The 24587-nt window shown below is 32.5% G+C and overlaps 3 protein-coding genes across 7 annotated transcripts; 2 read left to right on the top strand and 1 right to left on the bottom strand.

The window, feature by feature from the left end:
• Positions 1–231: 231 nt before the first annotated feature.
• Positions 232–6329, top strand: LOC145960689 (uncharacterized). The gene is made up of 9 exons (XM_083080319.1): positions 232–1311; positions 1423–1898; positions 1985–2263; positions 2356–2551; positions 2629–2886; positions 3268–3492; positions 3574–3921; positions 4052–4218; positions 4343–6329. The coding sequence occupies exons 1-9, from the start codon at positions 949–951 to the stop codon at positions 4518–4520; spliced, it is 2490 nt and encodes an 829-aa protein (XP_082936445.1). The 5' UTR covers positions 232–948; the 3' UTR covers positions 4521–6329.
• A 2077-nt stretch (positions 6330–8406) lies between these two features.
• LOC145960750 (UPAR/Ly6 domain-containing protein crok) lies at positions 8407–19470 on the top strand. The gene is made up of 3 exons (XM_083080442.1): positions 8407–8868; positions 13232–13393; positions 13911–19470. Exons 1-3 carry the CDS (start codon positions 8790–8792, stop codon positions 14165–14167), a joined length of 498 nt encoding a protein of 165 aa, XP_082936568.1. The 5' UTR covers positions 8407–8789; the 3' UTR covers positions 14168–19470.
• Positions 12135–24338, bottom strand: Gcl (germ cell-less). 5 transcript variants are annotated; one of them, XR_014435452.1, is made up of 10 exons: positions 23949–24338; positions 23650–23773; positions 22941–23037; positions 22432–22801; positions 22073–22342; positions 21769–21987; positions 21599–21689; positions 21349–21522; positions 12694–12961; positions 12135–12438 (listed from the first exon to the last, which is right to left on the bottom strand). XR_014435452.1 is itself a non-coding variant. In XM_083080434.1 (9 exons), the coding sequence occupies exons 1-8, from the start codon at positions 24092–24094 to the stop codon at positions 21379–21381; spliced, it is 1461 nt and encodes a 486-aa protein (XP_082936560.1). In that variant the 5' UTR covers positions 24095–24338; the 3' UTR covers positions 12135–12961; positions 21349–21378. The 5 variants fall into 5 exon arrangements, 4 of the variants coding, with proteins under 4 accessions (XP_082936560.1, XP_082936559.1, XP_082936557.1 ...); XM_083080434.1 differs by having other exon boundaries at positions 12135–12961; XM_083080433.1 differs by lacking the exons at positions 12135–12438; positions 12694–12961 and adding an exon at positions 15505–15544.
• Positions 24339–24587: the final 249 nt, after the last annotated feature.

Here is a 24587-nt window from a genome sequence, read left to right as displayed (position 1 = left end):
GACAAACATGTATATTTATATGTTGAAAAATTATGTAATTTTATGTAATAAATATATTCAACAAATAAGTATAAATTACTGTAAAATATATAAGTAGCAAATTTACTTCTATTATATTAAAAAAAATAAAGATTACACTTCAAAAAATAATTTTTATGATCTATTGTTAAATTAAGAAAAAAAAATTCTCCACTCTATTCCGCTAAAAAATAACTCAAAATCTAGAAAAGATGTAATTAAAGATTATGTGACATATATGTGTTTGATACAACAATCGAATGAAAAAAATGTACGTATTTTATATGGCTATTGATGTTTTGATCAAAACAGGCTGACACAAGATTAAAGTGTCCTTTTTATTCTCTATGTTATCGCTCATTTCTCTCTTGCATGATCCGATCCGAGCAGACTCAAGGGGACATGAGGAGCAACGAAGAGGCGTAGAGAGGGAAAGAGAAAGAAAGAGAGCGAGTTGTTGAAGAATGGCGTCTGCAGACGTCTGCATGGCGCATGGTGAAGCTCTTGATGGTAACAACCAAAGTCCTTGGTGCGACAACACATACGAAATACGACACTCGCCTTCCTCATAGAAGATGCTCACTAGACGATAATAGCGGTAACGGTGCATGCACTTGACTGATTGTTAGACGCGGAAAGAATCAGTTGGACTTCTCGCTCCGCGAAGTCGTCCAGCTTCAAAGGCTGATTCTGAACGAGCGAAAGGGTGAAAGTGAAATTCCCTCGAGAGGATATACACGTATATCACGGGACGATTGAACGAGCACATTGCGTGAGGGCACGTTTCGCGATACAATTAAATACATCCTCGTCGGAGAACTTCAGGGAAACATGCTCGTGTTGATGTGCCTCGTTGTCCATCATCGGACATGCTAACTCGGTCGAGCGTCAACTAACCTAATTCGCGATCGTGGATAGTGTGCATGAACGATGTGTGCTTCGGTGAACGAGACTCTCTTTGCGATGGACAACACGATCGACAAGTGGGACAATGCCTGCAGATTGTGCTCGGAGGAGAGGAACGAAATGCTGCCCATCTTCGGGGACGAAGGTCTACAGCGCAGGGTGGCTCAGAAGCTGCGCGCTTGCCTACCCGTGCTGGTGTACAACACCGATCCCTTGCCGAAACAGATTTGTCAGTTTTGCGCGGCGAGGCTGGATGATGCGTACGAGTTCAGAGAGTATTGTCTGAACGTCTACAGGAACATGCACGCCATGTTATTCAAGTATCGACAGCTAGAGTCCGTGCAGATATTCCTCGACGCGATGAAAAACTCGCCGGATCCATGTCAGGTTTGTCGATCGAATAATTCGCTCTTTAGAGAGATCAGTTTGCTCAAACTCTTGTAAAAAGAATTTTACTTTGAAACTTAAAAAAAACTTTATAATTGTTGCTATTCTCAGGCACAACTCTGCAAGGAGAAGTCTAGAGCACCACCGCCATTGGTTCCTCTATCAGCCGGCCTGCCTCTTAACGAGTCGGTGACTCCGATCAATCAAATTAGCCAAGATCAATTGCAAAATGTCTGCATAGAAACCTTGTCTGAACTGCCTTGCGAGGTAGAGATCAAAGAAATGAATACGGATCCAATTTTGGATGATGAAACTACAATCTACGAGCCATTGACGAAAAAATACAAGTTGTCGGAGATGTTTGATACAAATATGCAAACAAAGACAGATATTGTTTCTATATTTGACACAGAAGAAGAAAATACAATTTTCAAGGCAGATTATCAAACGAAAAAAGAAGAGAAACGAACTAGTATTTTGGAACAAGTTTTGACTGGTAATTTAACAATGAATAATCATCAAAAGTTACAACCTAAAGCGAAATTATCTTCCGAATGGTGGTGTGCGCCTTGTAATAGTTATTATAGGTGAGCACTGATGATTTTGCAATATGTTGCAAGATTGTTGTAAATTTATTCTACAATTTGGATTTAATTTCTTTTTTTCTTTCCAGATCAAAGGACAGTCTAATGAAACACATGCAATTGCACTGCCCACGTATATATAGCTGTAGAAAATGTTCCTTATCTTTCGAATCTGTAGAAATTTTGGCAAAGCACGAAGCTAATAATCATTTAAAAGTTAAATTGGATTTTACAGAAAGCTTAAAAGATTGTCATAAATGTGATCGGCAGTTCATAAGCTGGGAAATGTTGAGGCAGCATAGATTACGCGATCATTTAGCCGAATTGACTGAGATTGGAACTAATACATGGTGTTCATTGTGCAATAGGTAATTTATGAATGACTACTTACGAATAACTTTAAACATATATTTGCTTTGTAAGCTGTTCTCTTTTATATTATACATATATCTGTTTTTAGGTTTTTCCCTACTGTAGGAACTTATCAAAATCATATTCAATTACATCAAGCAAATTCGATAACACCACAGAAACTACTTTTCACAGAATCTACAATGTCTAAGATATCTAAGACGACAGAACGATCAAGGGAAGTTAAAAGAGAGGAGCATTTCTATGAAAATGTAAAGTCTCTTACATGTCCCACTTGTGGAAAGGTATGAAATCATAATTATACTTCTGTATAAAGTCTTTTTATTAAATTCTACTATAACTTTTGTACTATCCATTACAGGTTTGCACTCAACAAAGTGCATTATCAAATCACATGCGTACTCATGAACCCAAGAGACACAAATGCGACATTTGTGGTCGATCATTTGGACTTTTCATACGTCTGGCCGCACATAGAGTAACTGAACATAATGTTCAACCAACAATGTTACCAGTTTTATCAGCAGTTGAACAGGAGGAAGCATTAAATGCTGAAAGAGAAGCAAGAGAAGCGAGGGAAGCTAAAACTCGTGGTGCCAAGAATAAATTCTATTCCGAGGTTTGTTTAATCTTTTTTCAAGTTCTCTTGATTAAAAATTTATTATTAATTCTCTCTATAATTGTTAATTCTCTTTACGATTGTTGGGAAAATTATTGATGGAAGAATAGCAAAAATTAAAATTTAAATACATTTGCATTTTATTATCATTTCTTCTTTTCTTTTTTATTGTATATATATATATATGTATGAATTCAAGATTAAAAAAAAAAGAATAATATCAATATAATATTTTAATGAGACAAAAATAGAGCTACTCAGTAAAAATGTTGAAGACCTTTATATCCTCACAGCAGGATCAGAAGAATTGATATAAATTACATTTTTTTTTATTATCTATCGGAAATTAAATTTATTGAAATTGTATCTTTATTTATTTAGATGATGGAGAAAAACAATGTTCTGGTAGATGATGAATCTTCCACAAAACGCAATTCTAGTGGATTTAAAAACGTTGCAAGATGCGGTATTTGTTTGCAATGGTTCAGTGATCATACAACAATGTTAACACATCTCCAAACACATTCGGACAATTCCCATAAAAATTTCATATGTCACATATGTAAAAAATCGTTTAAAGAACAATCGCAACTACTCAGGCATGAAGTAAGACAACCAACAAAATTATTATGATTATTCGTTTGTAGCATGACATTTTTAAATAACGAATTATTTTCCGATTGATAGACTTGTCATAAACGTCTGACACTCGATAATTCTTCGCTATATACATCTGCTGTTTGCAATAAGTCGTCGTCTATGGATAAATCGCAACAAAAGATGCATACGGTAGATAGAACTTATCACTGCGCAAAATGTAATAAAATTTTTTTCAAAGAAGTATCGCTTCTTGCTCATCAGTGCACGAGCAAGACACAATTTGGAAAGAAAATTGCAAAGTCTCTGCAGAAGACATCATCTCACGATAACGACAAAAAATACAAATGTTCAAAATGTGACGCATCTTTCGCAAGTTCACAATCACGGAATGCTCATATGAGAATGCATTCCGAAAGCACGCATAACAATACGACGGTATATACAATTTACATAGTGCAGTCGCATAAATTCAACAATATATACATACATTATATATATATATATATATATATATATATATATATATCTTTAAACTAATAATTACATTAACAATGATTATATCTAGGCACAGACGCATGAAATTAAAGCTGAAAGGGATGACGAACCGATGCCAAAATTGCGTCCAGAGACATCGCTAGAATACAATATATCTCCTATCGAACCAAAAATCGAAATCAATGAACAGAGTACACCCCCACCTCTTAAACGGACTCTCATTAAAACTGCTAACGGGTAAAAAATATGTTTAAAATATTATAGTTTTAAATTTCTGTAGATATATGTGAATATTCGGAGGTAAGCGGGACAAAGAGGAAAAAAGGGATGGTAACTAATATTTTGTGATATTTATTTCTAGACATCGATGTGGTGTATGTCAATCACCGTTTGTGTCAAGGGAGCTAGCAGTAGCGCATTTGAGGTCCGCACATCCCGTAATGCCATATCAGTGCCCTTATTGCAAAAAACGCTTTACGACGCAGTACACGTTCACTCATCACATTAAAACGGAGCATCCCGACGAACCCGAGAAATAAAGATTGCTTGAAACTGCATGTCGAAGGTAGCGGACAGGTCGAAACTATATATCACAATATGTGCCTCGTTAAATGTGACAATTTTATTTATACAATATACGCAGAATGTGAGACACGTATAAAACGTTAAAATTAATTAATATCTTAAAAAATATAAAATAAAAGTAAAGTTTTGAGAAATATATATTGTCATGGTTATTGCTCAAAAGCGATAATAAACTATTGCAAGCAGTAAAGACACTTCTTACACAAAACTGCATGTAATTTTTACTTTACACTGTTTTTTAAAATCAAAATATTTTTTGAGATATTAATATTAATTTGTCATACATTGTATGTGTCTTGCTGTATGTCAACCTTTGACTATTAATTGGCCTTGAATAAAAATTTTTGTAACGCGTATTTGTGCGAACATTAAAGTTAGATTTGTTATACGAGGCTATTGATATTAGTACTTACACGAAACGTGCCTGTACATGCTTTGTTTTATAGCGTTATGTAAAAATGGATTTTATTTGTAAACCGCGCGGAATAAAAGCAGTTCTAGAGCGACGGTAAGCAAATTTTCAACGCTTTGATTGAAAAATTGATGTAATTATATGAGTTTCACTGCCCCTTAGCAGTAGGAATTTGATTATGTAATTTATATTGTATGATTTATATTTTTTGTAGATTTATGTTTTATATATTCATGACATAATTAAATATAATTACCATAATGAATCAAGAATTCTAAAAATACAATCAATTACAATCACTCTAGAATTGTTTTGCTACAAATAATGCAATTTTCTAATGCTATTGTAAGTTATCTTGTGTTAAAAATTTCTCATCATACCCCAATAATATGATATTAGAGGAAGAGGTATTGAGAATTCTAGAATGTTTAATCGTGTTAAAATACATTCCTTTTTAAGAGATATTTTGTGTAACCATATTGATGTCTTATTTCGTGTTATGTAATTTTATGTGTCGCCTTGTGATACAATGAATTCTTTCTAAGGATACCCAAAATCATAATTATGATTAAAAAGGAAAAGTCAAAACAATGCTATATAATTTAAGTATGTACATTGTTTTCGCGTAAGTTATTTTATATATAGCTTATATATAATTCACAATAGATCTATTATCGAAATTTTGTTTGCAATAAACTTGGTGAAATATTATCGTAAAAATAATTTTTTCTACGTTAAACATATTTTCTCTGAAAGATTTTAATTTTATATTAATTTTCGTAAAAACGTCAACTTCGTCAAAAAAAATTTCCAAATATTTCAATATGTTATATATATTCGAAGCTATGCTCTACTTTTTCTGGTAATACTATCGCCAAGATAAATTTAACTCACGTTTTAAACATACTCAACTTACTGCCAATCGATTTTTATTACATATCTTACGTTATATTAACATTTCACGTTATATTTCACGTTAACATTTACGTCATAATTTTTAGATTAATTTATTATCGCTATTTTTCGCCTTTGATGAATAATTGTTTATTATATATTTATATTATGATTAATAAAACGGACAAAACTATTTGGAATTTGATGGAGAACGTGTCGAATAAATTTAGAATGAGTTCGATATATTAAATAGCGGCAAGCGATTGTACATACACATACCTCTGACTGAATAACGATAATGTACTATATAATAGTGGTATAATCATGACGATAATAATTCTATAAAAATGATTATTTAGATGACAAAAAATTATTAAAATTGAAAGATATAGAAATAATATTTATAATGAAATGCAATGTGTTGATAATACACAATGAAAGAAACGTCTAAATAACATCGAAAATATATATCTAAAACAATATACATTTAATATATATATATGTATATAATATATATATATATATTATATATTATATATATATAGATCTTTTAAGGATATTTCTTTTAAATATATATATATATATATGTAAATATATATATATATATATTTAAAAGATATATATATATATATGTAAATAAATATATATTTAAAAGATATATATATATATATATATATATATATTTAAAGAAATATCCTTAAAAGATCTTAGAATATTTTATTAAATATATATTTTAAATATTACGTTTTTACATTTACACATCTCACATTTTTATCGTAAATAGGGTGCTAAAAAAGCGTCTCTTCTTATTTATCTGCGAATGTACACAATCTTCACACGAGATAAATAAAACTTAGAAATGTCCACATTTCGCACTAAATGTAGAAAATATGTATATATGGTACTATATAATAATATTGTTGCGTCCCTGTGTATCTCGTCTCCACGATAATACTGCCTTGCGATCATATTTGTAATATATCCGATCGGTATGGAGCCATCGACACAAAACGATTTGATAAGAAGATTGTTTCCTAAGATGTCTTCATCAGATCTTGTTAATCAACAAGGCAAGATGTCTTGATAGAGAATCGGATAAAGTTTTTTACAATGCTGTGCGGACGTATTTTCGACAGTTCTCTCTTCGCTAATTTCAAATATCCTTTGTTATTCCTTGTTATTATATCCTCTGTATTTTTATTGAGTTATACTTAAAAACTGACCGTTCTTTTTATTCGCAAATGCGAGCGCGACTGGTGATAGCGAAAGTCGCGAGATATATCGATCTCGACTCGTATGGACGCAACAATATATATTATAACATACGTTAAAAAAAATATATATTTTTTAAATATTTTTCTAAGAACTCTGTGCGTTTATTGAAACTTTCCGTTTGCTCGAGAAAGATGTACATGTATTTACATTGCTTATGTCGATCTAGTGCTTCTCGAATCTAGTGCTTCCTGCGCGATACAGAGGTTTCCTCGCAATACTTTCTTATAATGATCCACCTATCGAGATGCACAACGAAGAGATAAAAGTTTCCTTTCATATAAGGAATAATTTCTCTATATGTATAAAGAGTACGCCGAATCTCTGTCGCGCTTCTCTTTTCATTTAGTAAATTTTTAAGAAATAATTTTTTCTTAGCAAGAATCTGATGGGTTATTATCTTATATTATTATTTTATTATTTTTTAATTTTTAATATAAATAGTTTGATAATCTAGTCTTTAAATAAAATTATATTGTTAAATACCCAAGAGAACCGTGACTATAAAATATGAGTCTAAAACGTCGTACAAAATACTCTCCCTTTCATTTTACTCTCCCTTGAAGTCGTAATGTTTATGAGACGTTACTGCTGCTAGGAAAGTAGATAAAAGAAATAGGACACTATGTATACATATATGCGAATAAGCGCGATAAAGCAAGATATTGAAAAGCCAATATATCCGAGCGGAAGTTGCTGGCTGTCATCGTGAGACATCGTGTCCTAGAAAATGCAGACAATACTACATGTATGAAAACTAAGAAAATGTGAGATTTAAACCGCCAATCCGAAAATAATAATATTTTTTTTTTTCAAATAAAAATCTTTTTTATCAATTCTTTAAAAATATGTACAAAAGTAGCGTAAAAGATTTGTAACTAATCTTCTTTAATCTTTTACGTGCCTTTATATAATCTTTATATTTTATTAAATTTTACAATCTTTACATTTTTATGCCAACATGGAATATCTTATTCTTCGAGTATCCGAATTTGAGTTTTACAATCACAATCACAATATTCATAAGATCGCTTTATCGGGTCTGGAAAATGCCTCTCGGTACAAGATTGCAAAGGCTCGAAAGAAAAATGCATCGCGGCGAAATATTCCGTAATCTTGATGCGACAGAGGAGACGGTTCGCCGGCGCAAGGGAGGGTAGCATGTCTCGGGGATGGAAGCGGAAGGGAGAGGCGCTTGGCGCGTGCACCAGCCACCATCCACCATCCACCCCGTCCGCTCGAAGCAGCGACGAATGCCGCGGCCGCGGCGCCCGCGACCGCGACGGCGGGCGCATCGCAGAGGGGATCTGCCGCATAGCGTGCGGATATAGAGTGTGCCGAGAGGGAAACTCGGCGGCACGGTGACACGGTCGGGGATATCGCGCGTCAGTTGCTATGCGTCCGGGTAAAGTGACGAACGCAGCGCGCGAGGACCCGAGAACGAGCCGCCGTCCTTAGAGTCCTTGAGTCGCGTTCCCGTCCGCGAAGGGCGCGAGACGTGCCAGACGCTCACTCACTGCCTGATTCTCTTTCCCGGCGACGACGACGACAGGAACGTTCCTTCCCGGACGACGCGCTCGTCTAACTTCCATGCGACGACGGCCGCGGATCCGACGCGATTAGAGCACATGGTCCGCCGATCACGATGACCATGATCGCGAATCAAGCCGCGCCGATCATCGGCCTCGTCCTCGTCCTCGTCCTGGCGGCCACTTTTCATCGCGGTGAGTGCCGATCGGACTCGGCCAGTCGCGCTTCCTGGACTTTCTGGAATGGCGATTGATCCTCTCCCGCGGAGCACGATTGTTATCGGAGCGAGCGGAGCTAGCTTAGACCTCGATCCGACGATGATCGATAATCGAAAAATTGAAATTTGCGCGAAAGAGAAGGAAATAATCGGCTCCGGAGACATTTCTTTACGCGCGCGAAAGCGGCTCGATTCCTCTCGTAAAAGTAGGATAAAGTACCATAAAGATAGCTATTTTTATTCGAAGCTACAAAAATAGCGAATAAAAAATTTTACACTCTTAGCTTGTCTCTTTTACAAGCTACTTAAAGGCTATTATAATTGTTTAATAGTACAATTGTAAAAGCCTTCAAATGTACTTGAACTGACATAAAAATAAATAGGTACTCCAAATGCATTCTTTTGCAGTCATTATTTCATTTATAAACATGAGAAAATTTGATTTTTAAATTTCTGTGCAATGACTTTCTTTATTCTTAAATAGCGCAAAAGAATGTACAAGAGGCATTCGAAATAAGTTTGAAAGACTAGAACATTTTTATGACAGTTTCGCTATTTAATATTTTCCGAGTTGCATTAATTTTTATTGGCAACATTTTTCTTTAATACAGTTGTTAGTGCAAGCATTTGAATAGAAAAATTAAGCAAAAAGCTCGAATGACAAACCCTTTGAATAGAAAACCCTTCTCGTACGCGCGAATTTAATAGAATAGTTGCCATAATCCCGATATATTTTAATTCATTTATTAGATTGATTTATCACTTGCGAATTTCCTAAAGTGCGAGGAACGATCGATAATACGACCTCGTGCTCTTTATTCAGAAATCATAGAAGATAATCGAATATATATGTACAGCGCAATGCGGCGTAAAGGTGATGGCAGGGTTATCGCCATGAATGAACCGTCTAGACGAAAGATTTCTCATGTTATCTGGGGGCTCGGAAAAACCCAAGAATATAAAAAAAAGACTTTCGAATCTTTGCGATCTAAATTAATTTCGAACAAATGTAGAATTTCTTATTTTAATCTTCTTATTTTAATGTTAACAAAATACAATTAATGTATAATTAATTCTTGTTATCTTCGAAAAATTATCATTACGATAATATCGCGTATATAAAATATATATTGTTATAACAAATTGGAAATTGTTACGCAAAGATTTGAATTCAACACTAGAACATGAGTAAAAACAAATCATTTAATATAGCATTCACAAAAAATTCTCATCTCAAAGTTCTTAATTGTTTAAGGTTGAAAAAAATTGGCTTAAATTTCTTTTTATTTCTATCAATTTATTTTAATATTTAGGAGTAATTTGAGGGGAAGATTAAAAAAAGACGAATTCTTTATTGATAAATTTCTAATTTAATGCAAAATAAATTCACTTTTTATTCAACATTTGAGTATATATTTCTAGGTACATTAAAAAAGATAAAATGGCTACTAAAAGCTTGCTGGTTCCTTTTAAGATTTTAGAGATTTTGGTTCCAGAAATAAGTTTTCTCGTTTCATTCTAAATTCTCTATTTTTTTTAAATGTACAATCCATCTCCCCCTCATCCGTTTCTAATCCTATGCATTGTTGATTTGCAAAAAGCAGTAATATTTAGTATCATACGCGGTATTACGGTCAGTGAAATATACCGATCGGCGAATTCTTACAACGGTAGCACTTGTGGTACTTCGGAATGTCGGATCGAAAATAAGCGGGAGGTGATCAAATTTTATATTATTACAAGAAAATATAATAACTGTATGCCTCCACATTTGGTATAAACTGCAAATTTGTTCAGAATGTCCTTGAATGATCGTCTTAAATACAATCGCGCACACGCACAAAAATAAATTGAAAGAAATAATTAGAAAAAAATAATAGTTATTTTCTTTTTATGTGTTTATTGAGTCTTTGAGCTCCAATTTATTTAATTATCATGGAATAATATAAAAGTTTCGTTTTATTACAAAATGATTATAAAGCTCGCATTCTATGTTAAACACTTGAACACAATTTGCTTATGCTTATTGAAAATTAATTGGATTAATTTTCGCAGAATCCAATTAATTTTCAATAAGCATAAGCAAATTGTGTTCAAGTGTTTAACATAGAATGCGAGCTTTATAATCATTTTGTCATAAAACGAAACTTTTATATTATTCCATGATAATTTTCTTTACTCACATTTTCGCAGAACATTTTCTGCGAAAATTAATCCAATTAAATTAAGCAGTCATTATGCAGTTCGATTTCGTCGAAAATGCCGGTAAATGCACGACCTCGATTAAAGGAATCGTCGAGCTTTAATCCCATTTCTCTCCGCTGACGTTGTCGATACATATCCTGCGACTGCGACAGCGGAAAAGTCAAATCCGGGAAACAGCTGAGGCTCCAACAATAGATATTCGTTTCCTCAATAGCGTCGAAAATAATGATTAGGCGTGATATTTCGCTATTTCTTTTTTTAAACATCGTTCACTAGTTGATGACGTAACCTTGCCGTAGTAATGCAAAGGTGAAAGTTTCTGGACGAAAAATGATTAATGAAATAATGATAGTAACGATGTAAGTTTTTCGATATTCAAGCGAACTTTATCACGCACGATTCATCAAATACGATTGCATTATTTCAGTTTTTATTTCTCCAAATTGAATTTCCTCCCTCTCTATCTTTCCCTCGCGATACGCATGTCTTCACAAGTGCTTCAGAGGATACCAGCTGATGCGCGCTTGGAATCCTTCGGTTTTCTTCCATCCGCCGATCGAAGTAATTGCCGATATAAAAGTAATTGGCATCGGCAGTCCGCAAATAAGTGTACTATATATTCGACAATTTGTTGAAATTTAGGATAGCGTCTACGAAAGCTACCGTTGTGAAAGTTATCGAGCGACCCACTTTCTCCTCCTCCGACCCCTTTCCTCTCATTTATCCTCCTTCCCCTTTTCCTCATCCCTATACCCCTTCAGTATAGTTTTGTGCGTATCTCATTTTCTTTGTAATTATAATATTGTTTCTTGTTGTCCGTATTATATATATATGTATATATTACATTTTTCATAATATATATTTCTTATATTTTTTAAAGATATTATATAGATTGTCTTTCTAATGAGATATTATTTGCTAGTATATCTAATTCTATGTTTTACAAATGTTTAGTTTCATCAATTCTTATTCATGGAATATCAAAAATTTATCGTTGTTTTGGAGTAATAATAATGTGAGTAAAGAAAATCACATAGATTCACTCGTAAATAAATTGTATATTTTTAGTAAAAGTAAAATAATATCCATTGCGTGGGTAAGATTCTTGAACTTGGTAAAATTTTATCTTGGCATTTTATCTAGATGCCATTAACTAGTGATATATTTAATTTATCGTGATCAAACTTTTCACTTTTTTCATTTATTCGATTTTTTTAAATTGCTTAAGACTAAAATTCTTTCCTTTATATATTATGTATTATAAAAGATAAGTCAGTTAAAATCGTATATAATTACGTAAGTGTAGTATAATATTTTATTTGACGTCTAGGAGTATATTTTCCTAAAAATAAGATCATAGAGAGTTTAAACAAAGATTATGATGAAATAACATAGTGACAACGTAGTAAAATAAAAAAAAATATTTAAAAAATATAAAAACTGAGAAGAAGAAATGCATAAGATTACTATACAAATTAATTATTTAAAATTAATTATTAGTTTCTCAAGTTTACACTTCGCTCGATATTAAATATTAGATGTAACAAGGTAAATATAGATATTAGATATGACAAGGTAAAACGTTAAATTTACTTACTCATAAAACTCATCGCTTATGCACTTGTCTCTCTAATCGCCTAATTTTATACCCGGCTATAAAATTCGGTTTCTTCGTATCGATCCACGACAGCTGAGTGTAGGTCATCGCGTGCCTTGCCTGTTCGATATCAGCTGGCGCCGTATCAGCCTAGTTCGGTAGTCGTGGGATGCAACGGGTGCGCGTGCAGCGTTACGTCATGGAAGGGCGAGAAAACGTGAACCAGACCTTCCCTCAACCGACGCGCTCAAGTCCCATTCTTTTGAACCTACCATAAAATCACAATTAAAATTTTTAACTATTCTTAATTTTAATTTCTAAAGAAGGTACTCTATAAAATATAGCTTGTTGCCTTTCTATACGCGATCTTTAATTACATAAGGATAAGCTATATACGTCCTTTGTCGCGTGTGTTGAAGTATTCTAGAAATTCTAGAATTCCCAAAATTTAGAGATTTCGGAGGAATTATTTTACTTGCAGTCGACCTTTATTCTTTGCGTACGAGATAAATAATAAAATCGGTTTTTTTTATCACAGGTGAAGCGATAATATGTTATCAATGCAACAGCGAGTACGACCCAAGATGCGGCGATCCATTCGATCCGTACAGTCTGGGAACTGTCAACTGCAGCTTCCAGCCTCGTTTGGAACACCTCAGCCACTTAGAACCTACTCTTTGCCGAAAAATCAGTCAAAGAAGTGAGGTCACTTTTATAAAGTTCTGTTTCAATTAATTACGAAAAAAACACATAGTATATTTAATATTTCAAATTAATTAAAATGTCTATTTTAGCAATTTTATATTTAATCGTTAACAATTGTTTTCAAAAATAATGAAAACCCGCAGTTATAGCAATTTGTTGCATATCTATAGAATGTTATTCAATAAATATTATTTATATCGATTACATTGTTTCTATTTATCAACTCGCAATATTCTACATGTTTTTATAAACAACATGTGATAATAATTAATAATGCAAATTTGTTACAGCTGTTATGTATTGTATTATTATGTCCAATTCTAACGGTGATTAAAATGTTATTGCAATGAAAGAAATACAATTATTAGTCATTATTAAACATTTTTATCTAGAAAAAGTCAAAGAGCCTCGTAGGCAAGAAAAGTTTAAAAGTAAAAAACGATATCTTAAAATTGTTAAATAGCAAAATAATTTTTTTTTTAAGAATAATCTCCCGTTATGTACTGTTACAGTATACGGCAAGGTGAGGGTCGTGCGAAGCTGCGGCTACATCACGGACGAGAAGGACAATGGCGAGTGCCTTAAGAGGTCCGGCACCCACGACGTGCGCGCATTATATTGCTCGTGCACCGGTGATCTGTGCAACTCCGTCGAGAGTCTCCGCACGCCGTCCTTACTGCCATTGGCGTCCCTCCTGACTGCCGTTCTGGCGATACCGAGTCTGCTGCTGTCGTGCCCGCCTCTCTCTCGCCAGCCTAATTCTGCCTAACAATTGATCGAATCGCACGAATCGATGAAGAGAATCCGAATCGATCCAGCCATCGTCATCGTCGCGCCGCACGGACCGTTCGTACATCGAGATACGCGATTAGATCAAAAACGCCACTTTTGATTATTACCGTCAATTTCGCTACGGTCTCCCCGATTCGAGAGATTGATGAATATCGAGAGATCAACGGGAGAGAAAACGCCATTTCGATTTTCAGCCTAATCTTCCTCCGGCCTAATCAAATCCGGATCAGACAATGATCAAGGCGCATCATCGCGTCGCTTCCACGAATACTTTTTCCATTTGAGCTACCGAATTTTCGTCTCTTCCCCGTTCCGAGATATCCGAACTGTATGTACAACGAATCCGACACCACTTCCAGTATTTTTCGAGAACCGAAATTCTACAGGTTTTCAATCAGTGATTTTTAAAAATTTTTAATTCTCCCTTCGTGTACTTATATTTACAAGAAACTTAAAGAAAGGAAATAATCTTTTATAATTTCGTTTTCTACATTTTTTCTATAGCTCTTTCTTCTCTTCTTTTTGGTATTATTTCTAAGATTTCTTTACAATTTCGATAAATTAAACTTTTCTCTCATTATAATAAATTTCGAATAAAATTCTCGAGTACTCGCACTCGAGATCGACTTTGATTCAACTCGAGTGTACATGTGAAATGAACATTGAGTATTCAAGAATATCGAATATTCTGTTGCATAACTTTAATATCAATTGACCTACGTACGAGATGGACGACATACAATCCAAATTAACGATAGTATCTCATTGAGAGAAATTGAATTGAATTGAGAGAAAACAATACAAATATTCTGATTAATTTTTTTCTCTCTGCAATAAAGTCCACGTGAGATTATTATTTCCGAGAAAGAATGTATGTTTAAAGATTTATTTCTTCGGAAAAAGAAATACGGCAAAGATTGAAAATCATGGATAACTGTCATGAAAGATCAAAAAATATGGAGAGATATATAAACGTCAAGTTGAAACATAGATCTATAATATATCTATTTAAGCAATCTTTATTTTAAGATATGATACGAATTATTTATATAAATTTATAGCAGTTTTTGCAAGACATTACTAATTTGACTCACTTTATTCGGTTACGTATAAAATTTATTTCCTTAGTCACAAGCGATATAAATATCATCAAACAGATAATCTCAAACTTGCTTTTCATCAAAGACAAAGTATCATACATTGCGCCACGGTTTTTCTCAAAGGATTCATCGGAATAATATGGCATGTTTTTCAAAAGACATAGCAAGCCTCTTAGCGAAAATTTTCAAATCTCGTAGCTAGTAATCGGGTAGATTTAATCGACTCCTCGACAGTGTCTTAGGCTGCGAACGGTCTGCAAAAAATAGCCGGATTATAACGTAGCGTAACGGTGATAACTGCCAGATACGCGAAGGCGACACTTCAGTAGTACATATCTTCGCGAAAAAGAGAAAAAAGAGAAAAACGTAACATGGCCTCTGCGTAAAAAGAAAATCAATCATCGATGTCTTTCGTGTCTTTCGCTGATATCGCACTTGTCGCGCCATGTTTTGTCGGCTTTAAGCAACTGTGCTAATTCTGCTGTCGAATAGAGAATTTGTGGATATTTTTTGCACAAGTAGATTAAGAGGAATCGATTAGGAATTTGTTTTTGTAATTAATTAATTAATTTTTTTCGAAATGTCATTTAATTTCTGAAATTATTATTCAACGTGTTTACGTAAAATATACGATTCTTTTTTCACACAACATACGATATTTTAAATTTTTACGAGAAAGATTTAGAAATTTATAAACCTTTGTAAAATACATTCCTATCGATTCTTGTTAATTCGCTTACTCTTGTATAGGACCGACCGAATGTTTTGTTGCACGACAAGTGTATTATCGAACTAAAAAAAACGTAGGAAAAGAGACAGGTATCTCTTGCGAGAAAAAAATTTACGATTAGTATAACAAAAAAAATGTCTCACACACACGGTAACGTAAATACAAAGTAGCGGCATCGCGACACATTTCGCACCTCGCCTGCTACTGCTGAACATATATGTGTGTTTTTGGATGAATGTTTCTGTGTGTATGTACGTGTGTGTATGCATAATTTCGACGTATGTATATGCACGCAAAACAAAGGAAAAAATATATATTTTGTTGTCGGAACAAAGCCGAAATGGAATTGCACGCGAGATTGATGGTCCTGCTTATTTCTAGAAGTGCAATATGTCATCTAGCGTTTATGATGAAACGGCATGTAATGCAGGATGCACCCGTTACATTTGTTCAGTTTACTTCAGTACTCTCTCTTTCTCTCTCTCACGCATTATTATTTCATTAAAATTAATTTTTTAAATTTTTTTAAGTCTATAATATATAATAATTAATATATAAATATTATATTGTATACAATTTCACAGTATACAATATAATTATGTTATATGTATAATTATATATTATTATTTTTTTATAATATATAATTATAATATTTTTCCTATCACTTTTTTAAACATATATGTGTGTAACAAAATTAATAATAATTACTAAAAAAATGTCAATTCATCTTTGGAAAATTATTACGTTTATCTAAAGAAATCAATTACTTCGCTATCAAGAGTTTAAATTAAAGTAAACTGAAGTAAAATCTGAATGGATGTAATATATCTCCTCTTTAACCGATTCAAAATAAACCTCAACACATTAAGATACTAGTGCTACATAAAGCGGGCTATATAAAGAACGGGACATAACATATCGACGATATGCCGAGAGAAACCTCGCATTTAGCTCTAATAAGGGTTGAAAATTCACCATCGCGTCCACGATTATTCCGTGTTTCGCAAAAAGTTTGCAATAAGTGCAGTTTAAGCAGTAAGCAGTTTGAGTCACCTGAGCGTACAATAACCGCCATTTATGTATGCGTATGTGCATATGTGTGATACAATACATGTATGGGTGGGTGTGCGTGTATGTGTGTGTCGCAATAATAATTGAGCGTGATGCTAAGCTCAATAGCTCAATTAGTCGATTGTTGCACTTTCGGATATATAAAGAGTCTCCCTTAATTTATCTGACAGATAAAAAAATCTCCTTTATCTCTCTTTTTAGATCGTACAACATTGCTCATGAGAGAGATCAAATAAGTTGACCGACTGGAAAAACCGGCCTTAATAATTCGTTGCTGCTCTTTTTGCTTGCGAATGACAAAATTAAGAAGGGTAAATACAGGGTGTTCGGTAATAAACGCATTTATAGTGCTCATCGTTATTCCTGATCGAAAAAGTTTAAACAATGTTTTCATTGATGGAATTTAATCATATGCCACGTTTCTTACATGTTTGATTTCTAAAACTATAAAGATCACGTTAACTGTAGTTTAAAATGATATTTAAAAATCATTTTTTGTTTAAATATATTAACTCGTTATAAAAACCATTCATCGCAGCTTAGAAATTTTTTCATATCTTTAATTATATATATTTTTAACAAGATAAAATTATTTTATTTTTCAATAATTTCCACATGTACTATAATGATCGAACACTCTATATAATACTAATGCTAGTAATAATAGTAATAATGATGACAAAACACACAGCAATGTGCGGTACAAGCAAATGACGAACGAGCAATAACATATAACGAGGAAGGGAATAGATTTAGATTTATTTTCGACAAAAAACTAGGTGAGAAAGAGAGAGAAATAGCGTGCTTCATCGATATAAACTACGTCACATAGTAGTACTACAAAATGAGATTGCCACTGTTGCTGCTGTCCATCACCCGTCGTCGCCATTATTGCCATTAACGATCGTTACTAATTACTATTACACCGCTACTACTATTATTACTATTATAGTTATTGTTAGTACGTTGTTACAAATAATACTGCTAATAATTACTATCATTAGAACGCAAATGGCAACAATCTTTTGATGGACGTGATGGTATTGTTAAGACTGGAAACGACAGGAGAAATAAAGATAGAATTGGTAAAGGGGAAAGGGTTGGTGTGTGAACACGATGACGGAGTAAACAATTGAAATTTCAGTGCTACCGAAGATTATAAATTAATGTAAGTCACATGCTTTAGTATTGGCTGCAATACTCTATATTTAATTAAAAACAATTTTCGTTGATTAATTTGATAGTAAAAAAAACTACCTTATTCCAACACTCTCTCTTACATCTCCCCTGTCGTTTCGAGATGAATGATTTTATTCCATGTCATTGGAAATATTGCGGCTCCATAATTACAAAAAAAACGTGGAGTTCTTGTTGTCGAGATTGACTTGCATTCTTTTGATATATGTATGTTGAGATACGTCGACAGAAGGATATTATAGCTGTGAGAGTACAGTTTATTCGCTATGACGATCGTAAAATACAAGGGTATCTTGAATCTACATATATCCAAATATCCCGCAATATATGCCAAATTTCAATTGCGAATATATACGATATATATTTTTTGCTTTGATTTATATTTTTTAAGTCATTATCAGAATTTTTTCAACTGTTTTAATCTCTATACGATACATACATATTATATATATCCTTCATTGCAGTCGTATGCTTGTAATGTTAATTCCTCACGCCTTAACTACATGCGAAGAAATATACGAGTACATATAATTGCTCGCACACACACGTTACAAATATTCTAATTAATTTTATAATCTTTTTTAAATATGAAAAATTTTCCAAGCTTTGTATTTATCAAACGTGATACCCTAATAACTAAAAAATTGCTGCCATAATACTTATGTTGATAAAAAAAACGCTGCCATATCTTGAAAATAGCTATTACATTAATAAAATATTGAAATATTAAAAAATATATTACATATAAAAATATATTACATATATTTCATGTAATATATCTATTACATTGTTATATGAAAGCGTTCCAGGTTACCATTTTCAAATTTAGAGCAACGCTTTTCCGTTGAAATTACATCATATATATTTGAAATTATCTTCGATATTAATGCGTCAATTAAAGATGGATTTTAATAATGAAACAAACAGAATTTAATGATCGTCGTAGAAAATGAAAAATTTCCAAAATTTTATATATATGAGATTTTTTATAGAACGCCTTTTATTGTTTGCGACATGTATCAAAAGAATGCCTATGTCAAACCTCATTGAATCTGTCGAAATGTCCATTATGTGTGTCGCGTGCACACGAGAGAATAACGTTACAATATCATATATTCTGTACAGAAAGAGAAAGAAAGAGTATTCTGCCAATAATAAAATGTTGAGCGATTAATAAGCGTATTCCTTTTGCGAATTTTCATAAAAACCCATTTTTCTTAAGTAATTATTACATCCAAACAATTGACATTAATTAAAATTAAGTTTATTAATCAAACTTGAATCGAAATATGTTGAAAAAAATTATTTTAAGAAGGTAGGAGTATTTGTAGGTATATGAGAATCACATAAACTGCATGTATCTGTAAAATTTATTATAATTTTACCGAAAGACTGTCGTAGTAAGAAAATCTCTTTATAAAAAAAATATGTTTACAAAGGTTATCGTCTTATGCGTATTATGAAAGTTAATTCGCTTATACGTAGTTTCTTTTTCGCTACATATGATAAAAGGCACTAGAATATATCGAAGAAAATTTTTTACTGGGAAGACAGAAAATCATTTCCTCTTTTTTACATAACGTATCAATGAAATTTTCTTTTCATTATTAAGTAATATAGCTCATGGAATAACATACAAAAAATATCTCAAAATCTTTTAAATTTTTTTCATAAATATATAGTGCTTTACGCATATATAGTATACATAGTATATATGTACATGTATACAGGGTATCCGGAAAATCGCCCACAATACTTTGGGAAGTGATTTGGAACCAAAAAAGAAGGAAAAAAATTATATAATATCCGGAAATAAGTCGTTTTCGAATTATAGCCACTTTCATAAAAAAATCGTAATTTATAGTCCGCTTGACAGCTCTTTTTAAAATTTTTTTGAAACTAAATTTAAAATTTAAATATAAATATTTACAAATTAAAGTAATTTGATTGCACAATCAAGATAAATTGCTATAATTATTATACAAATTATATAAATATATAAAGATGAAAAATAATTTTACTTATTTGTAAGCTTCAATCTAATTAAAGCGCCCAGAAGCATTTTCTTTCCGATTTCAATAGACATTGTCGTACATGTTAATATTTGTCTCTAGAAATTTGTCTCTAGAATACAGAAATCAAGTAATTACGATTGCAATTATGATTTGTCAGTAAACACTGAAAAAGAATTGATCATTTTCTATATATTCTATCAGAATTACCCATCTCGTTCCAAAGTTATATATACAAACCATGATTTAAATTATAAAAGTAATTCAAGTATTAAAAAGGTATTAAAGTATTAAAAAAGCAAAAAAGAATTCTTTGATTATGCAATGTATCTAATCTACTAAATTATCATTAATGCATTTTTATTCAGTCCAAAGGAACATGCTCAGGAATGATTAGAGGGAAAGATTAAAATCTATCTAATGACAAGGCTCTTGCCAGTTATTAGAATGACTTTCATAATTAATACAAATCACAAATACATCAATTATATCAAATTCAATATACATTGATGTAAAAATATATACAGAATGTTCCATTTCTATCATGTTACTTTTTGATGATAGATTCTTTAGCCAATTTGGGAAGAGAAGTAATTTTTTTAAATAAAAATATAAAAAATGTAATTATTTCTCACAGCATTTTTTTCAATCTTCATAGTTATATTTATTATATTATATACCTTCACAACAAGAGTCAAAATTTAAATTGTGTTGTGGTATACTCGAAATTAATTAATAAACACATTTGTTATTTATTTAATTTCCAAATTTAAAATTTTGTTATATTTGATAACAATAGAACATTTTCGCTTAATAAACAGTCGAGCCCAAATTGACAAAAAAATTTGTTATTAAAAGAGAGTAGTGCAATAAAAATGGACCCCTGTATATCACTGCATGAGAAAGAATTTGGTCTCTATTAAAGATCCATATCTCTTCCTATTTAAGTGTTGTGCCAAATAGTAACATGTGTCTATAATATCCAACACATTCAATCAAGTGGAATATATTACAAAGCGTCAATTCATGAGAATTCGATATTTTTTACCTTTATATAAAATGTTATATTCTTGAAATGCTAAGTATCTGAAAGTATGACATCGGCTGATGTTTTCTCTTCTTCCAATGTGAGTGGTGTGACTAGTTGCATGTTGACTGATATATACAGAGGATAAGTTAGCTGCTTGTCCAGGGACATTATCTCGTGCTGAAAAAAGATGTGCTGATGCAAAAATAACATATTATATCATATTCTATATAAATTATATTACGTAAAGTCGTCCTTAACGACAACTTACTTCTGTATTCTTTCTCAAACGTAATCTTAGCATACCCGAATTTTGAACGTGTTTCACTTGACGTTGCTCGTCCAGTGAAAATAGACAGACTCTAAAATTGAAAAATTTCATATTTTTATTATTCTTGATCTAATTCATTCTTAAAGTCAAACCAATAATTTCAAGCTTACTTTATCAGAATTTTATGTTCCTTATGATTGGCCTTAATATGCTCTGTGTCCGCTCTATGATTTCTCATAATGCGTAAGCTAGTTGTGTCAACAGTCATTACTAAATCTAGTCCATAATGGAAGGCTTTCCATCTCCAAGTATGTTCGCCTGGCTTTTCAACACATCTACCACATCGAAAGCATTCCTTTGCAAATTCTTCTTCCGTCATCTGCTCTGGACTGTGTGTTAGAAAGAAAATAAATAGTCTAGTTTATTTTAGTTTATTTAAAAGAAAAATTCCAATGTAATCTTTGACAAGCTTACCCTCTGTCTAAATTTCCATCAACTCTTAATAAGTGATGCCATTGTTCTCTATAAGCATTGTATAGCCAATCTGGTGGTATTAAATTATCATTATATAATATCTTGTCATCTTGTTCATGTAAAAGCAAATATTTCATCTTTAGTGCCTTAAAAGGTGCTGCATATTCTTTGCCTTCATCGGTCGTTAAAAAGGGTTCTGTCCATTTGTGATTTTTAAAGTAATCGTCGATTTTCAACGAATCATCGTAATCGTGCGTATGCGCAAATAACCTGCATCAAGCATATAAACCACTTTTATCATTAGTTTCTCGAAATTAAATATATAAGATATTTATATAAAGACACTTATATAAACTTACCATATGCGCAACATTAGATATATACAGAATTCTGTTTGCAAGACAACTAAATCAGGACTTGCAACTAATTCCGCCATTAAATCTGATGCAATTTCTTTTAAAAAAGGTGGATGCTGCCATCCGTAATTCAATAGATTGACTTCCAACCATCGTTTTGCAGCTGCTTTCACAGTAGGTACACCATATGATACAGCTGCATTATAATATGGCACCACAGTCTCACTATTTGTAGTTTCTATCATAATGTCTGCACACTCGTCTATTAAACCTTGCAATTGAAACAGAACAGATGTTGCTAAAATAGAAATAACTTCTTTTGGCTCCAAAGTGACTTCGTCTTGATAGAGCGAGCCTAACACTGTAGATAATGCTGAAACAATTATATAGAATAAATATTCTTTCTACATAACATTTTATACATTCTTAAATTTGACTTTTTTTACTTTTGATATAACATGTAAGAGATATTGTCTGGATGTTTAATTAAAGGTTAAATAATATATTCTTACAATTCATTGTAATGTTAGGATCTGTGATTTCTACATTAATAACTTTCTCATTAGTCTCTCTCCAAGAACCAGAAAACATACTAGCAAAGTATGGACTCTGTAAAAAAAATATTTTTTAAAAAATATCTTGCATTAGAATTGCGTCACTTGGCTATATAAAGTATAATTAAAATTATACAATTGACAAATTCAATGATAAATTCTTTCATCTCTTTCTCTTTCTCTCTCTTATTCTCAATTTAAAATTGATATTTTTATAAAATATTGCGAATAAAAGTATTTAGTACTTATAAACTACTAAAATAAAATATGCATAAATTTTTATAAATAAGATTTGTAAAATAGAAGAAGATAACAAAGCTTTATTTTCCATTTAACTTAAAAAATAGTAGATTTTATTCTAACAATAAAATTTGATACTTCCAAATTATATATTTCCAAAATTATATTAAATTTGATAGTTCCAAAGATATTTAACATTGAAAATTTAAAAATGTACTATAAAATATTAATAACAAAACATTATATTAAATATTTATTAGACAAAAATGTGCATCTCAAAATTATCAAAGAATCTGTCACATTGAATGTTACATTTGTTATATTGAATGGGAAGGGCAAAAAAGGCAAAACATATACAAATACTATGCATTGTGTTTTGTGTTGTGTATGCATGTGTGGGAAGTGCGCGCGCTTGTGTGAGTCATACCTGACTAATATAAACTTTATGTAATCTCCATGCTTTTCCCAGTATGAAAACAGTTATGTCACTGCCTTTCTCTTCTTGGAATAAGGTCTTGTATATATATTGTGCCGTCGTGAGCAATTTTCTCCTGCAAATTGGGGCATTCAAGATATAACATCGGCAGCGCAAAACTTACGAAATATTAATATTTATCATCAAATATAGAAATCCCCCGAGGGTGATAAGCGAAGGTAACGTTAGGGTCTGCGAGAGATTTCTGCATTAATAAATAAATACCGTAAAAACGATGAAAGAGATCTTACTTTTTCGGTGTGTGCAGCGTTCGTTCGATGTAATCGGACTCGGAATCGCAGTCGTATTCCTCGATGTATTTGCGCTTGCAGCCTCGATATACATTGTGGACAGCCGTGTTAGACATCGACGCGATTCTGCTCGCGTAGCTACCCATCCTTGCGTCCGAGGAGTTCCTTCACGAGTCGCGCGTTCTCGTGAAATTGCGCCCTTTTTTTCAAACGCGATCTTTGTCCTTCTCGAATGCAGCCTCAAAACGAACCCGTGAAATGCGTAGGTGTACTGGCGGATGGGCGGAAGCCGAGCGAGCCGCGAACGACGCATGTAAACATTTGACATATGTAGCAGGTCAGGGCCGATATCTGTGAGGTTACGGGGGTTCCAGTCGGGGCGCCTCGTGCGCCATGTTTTTGGATATCGACGACATTCACGTGACTGATGGTCGATATCATTTTATTGCAACACGCAACAAATATTTAGCCGCGCGAAATAAAAAAATTTGTATTTATGTTTTCTGACATGTAAAGCAAAATATATTCTTCATCGAATATGTGAATTGATTAAATAACTTTGCTGCCGTCGATATAATAATGTGTGAAGTATAAATTGTATACATATAATATTGAGGTAAAAAATTATAAATTCGAAGA

The sequence above is a fragment of the Camponotus vicinus genome, unplaced genomic scaffold (assembly GCF_025532165.1).
Source record: "Camponotus vicinus isolate PSW18456_S1 unplaced genomic scaffold, iyCamVici1.0 SCAF_10, whole genome shotgun sequence".
Classification (NCBI taxonomy): domain Eukaryota; kingdom Metazoa; phylum Arthropoda; class Insecta; order Hymenoptera; family Formicidae; genus Camponotus; species Camponotus vicinus.
Note: the sequence above shows the minus strand (reverse complement) of the source record. Positions and strands in the feature narration are given on the sequence as shown.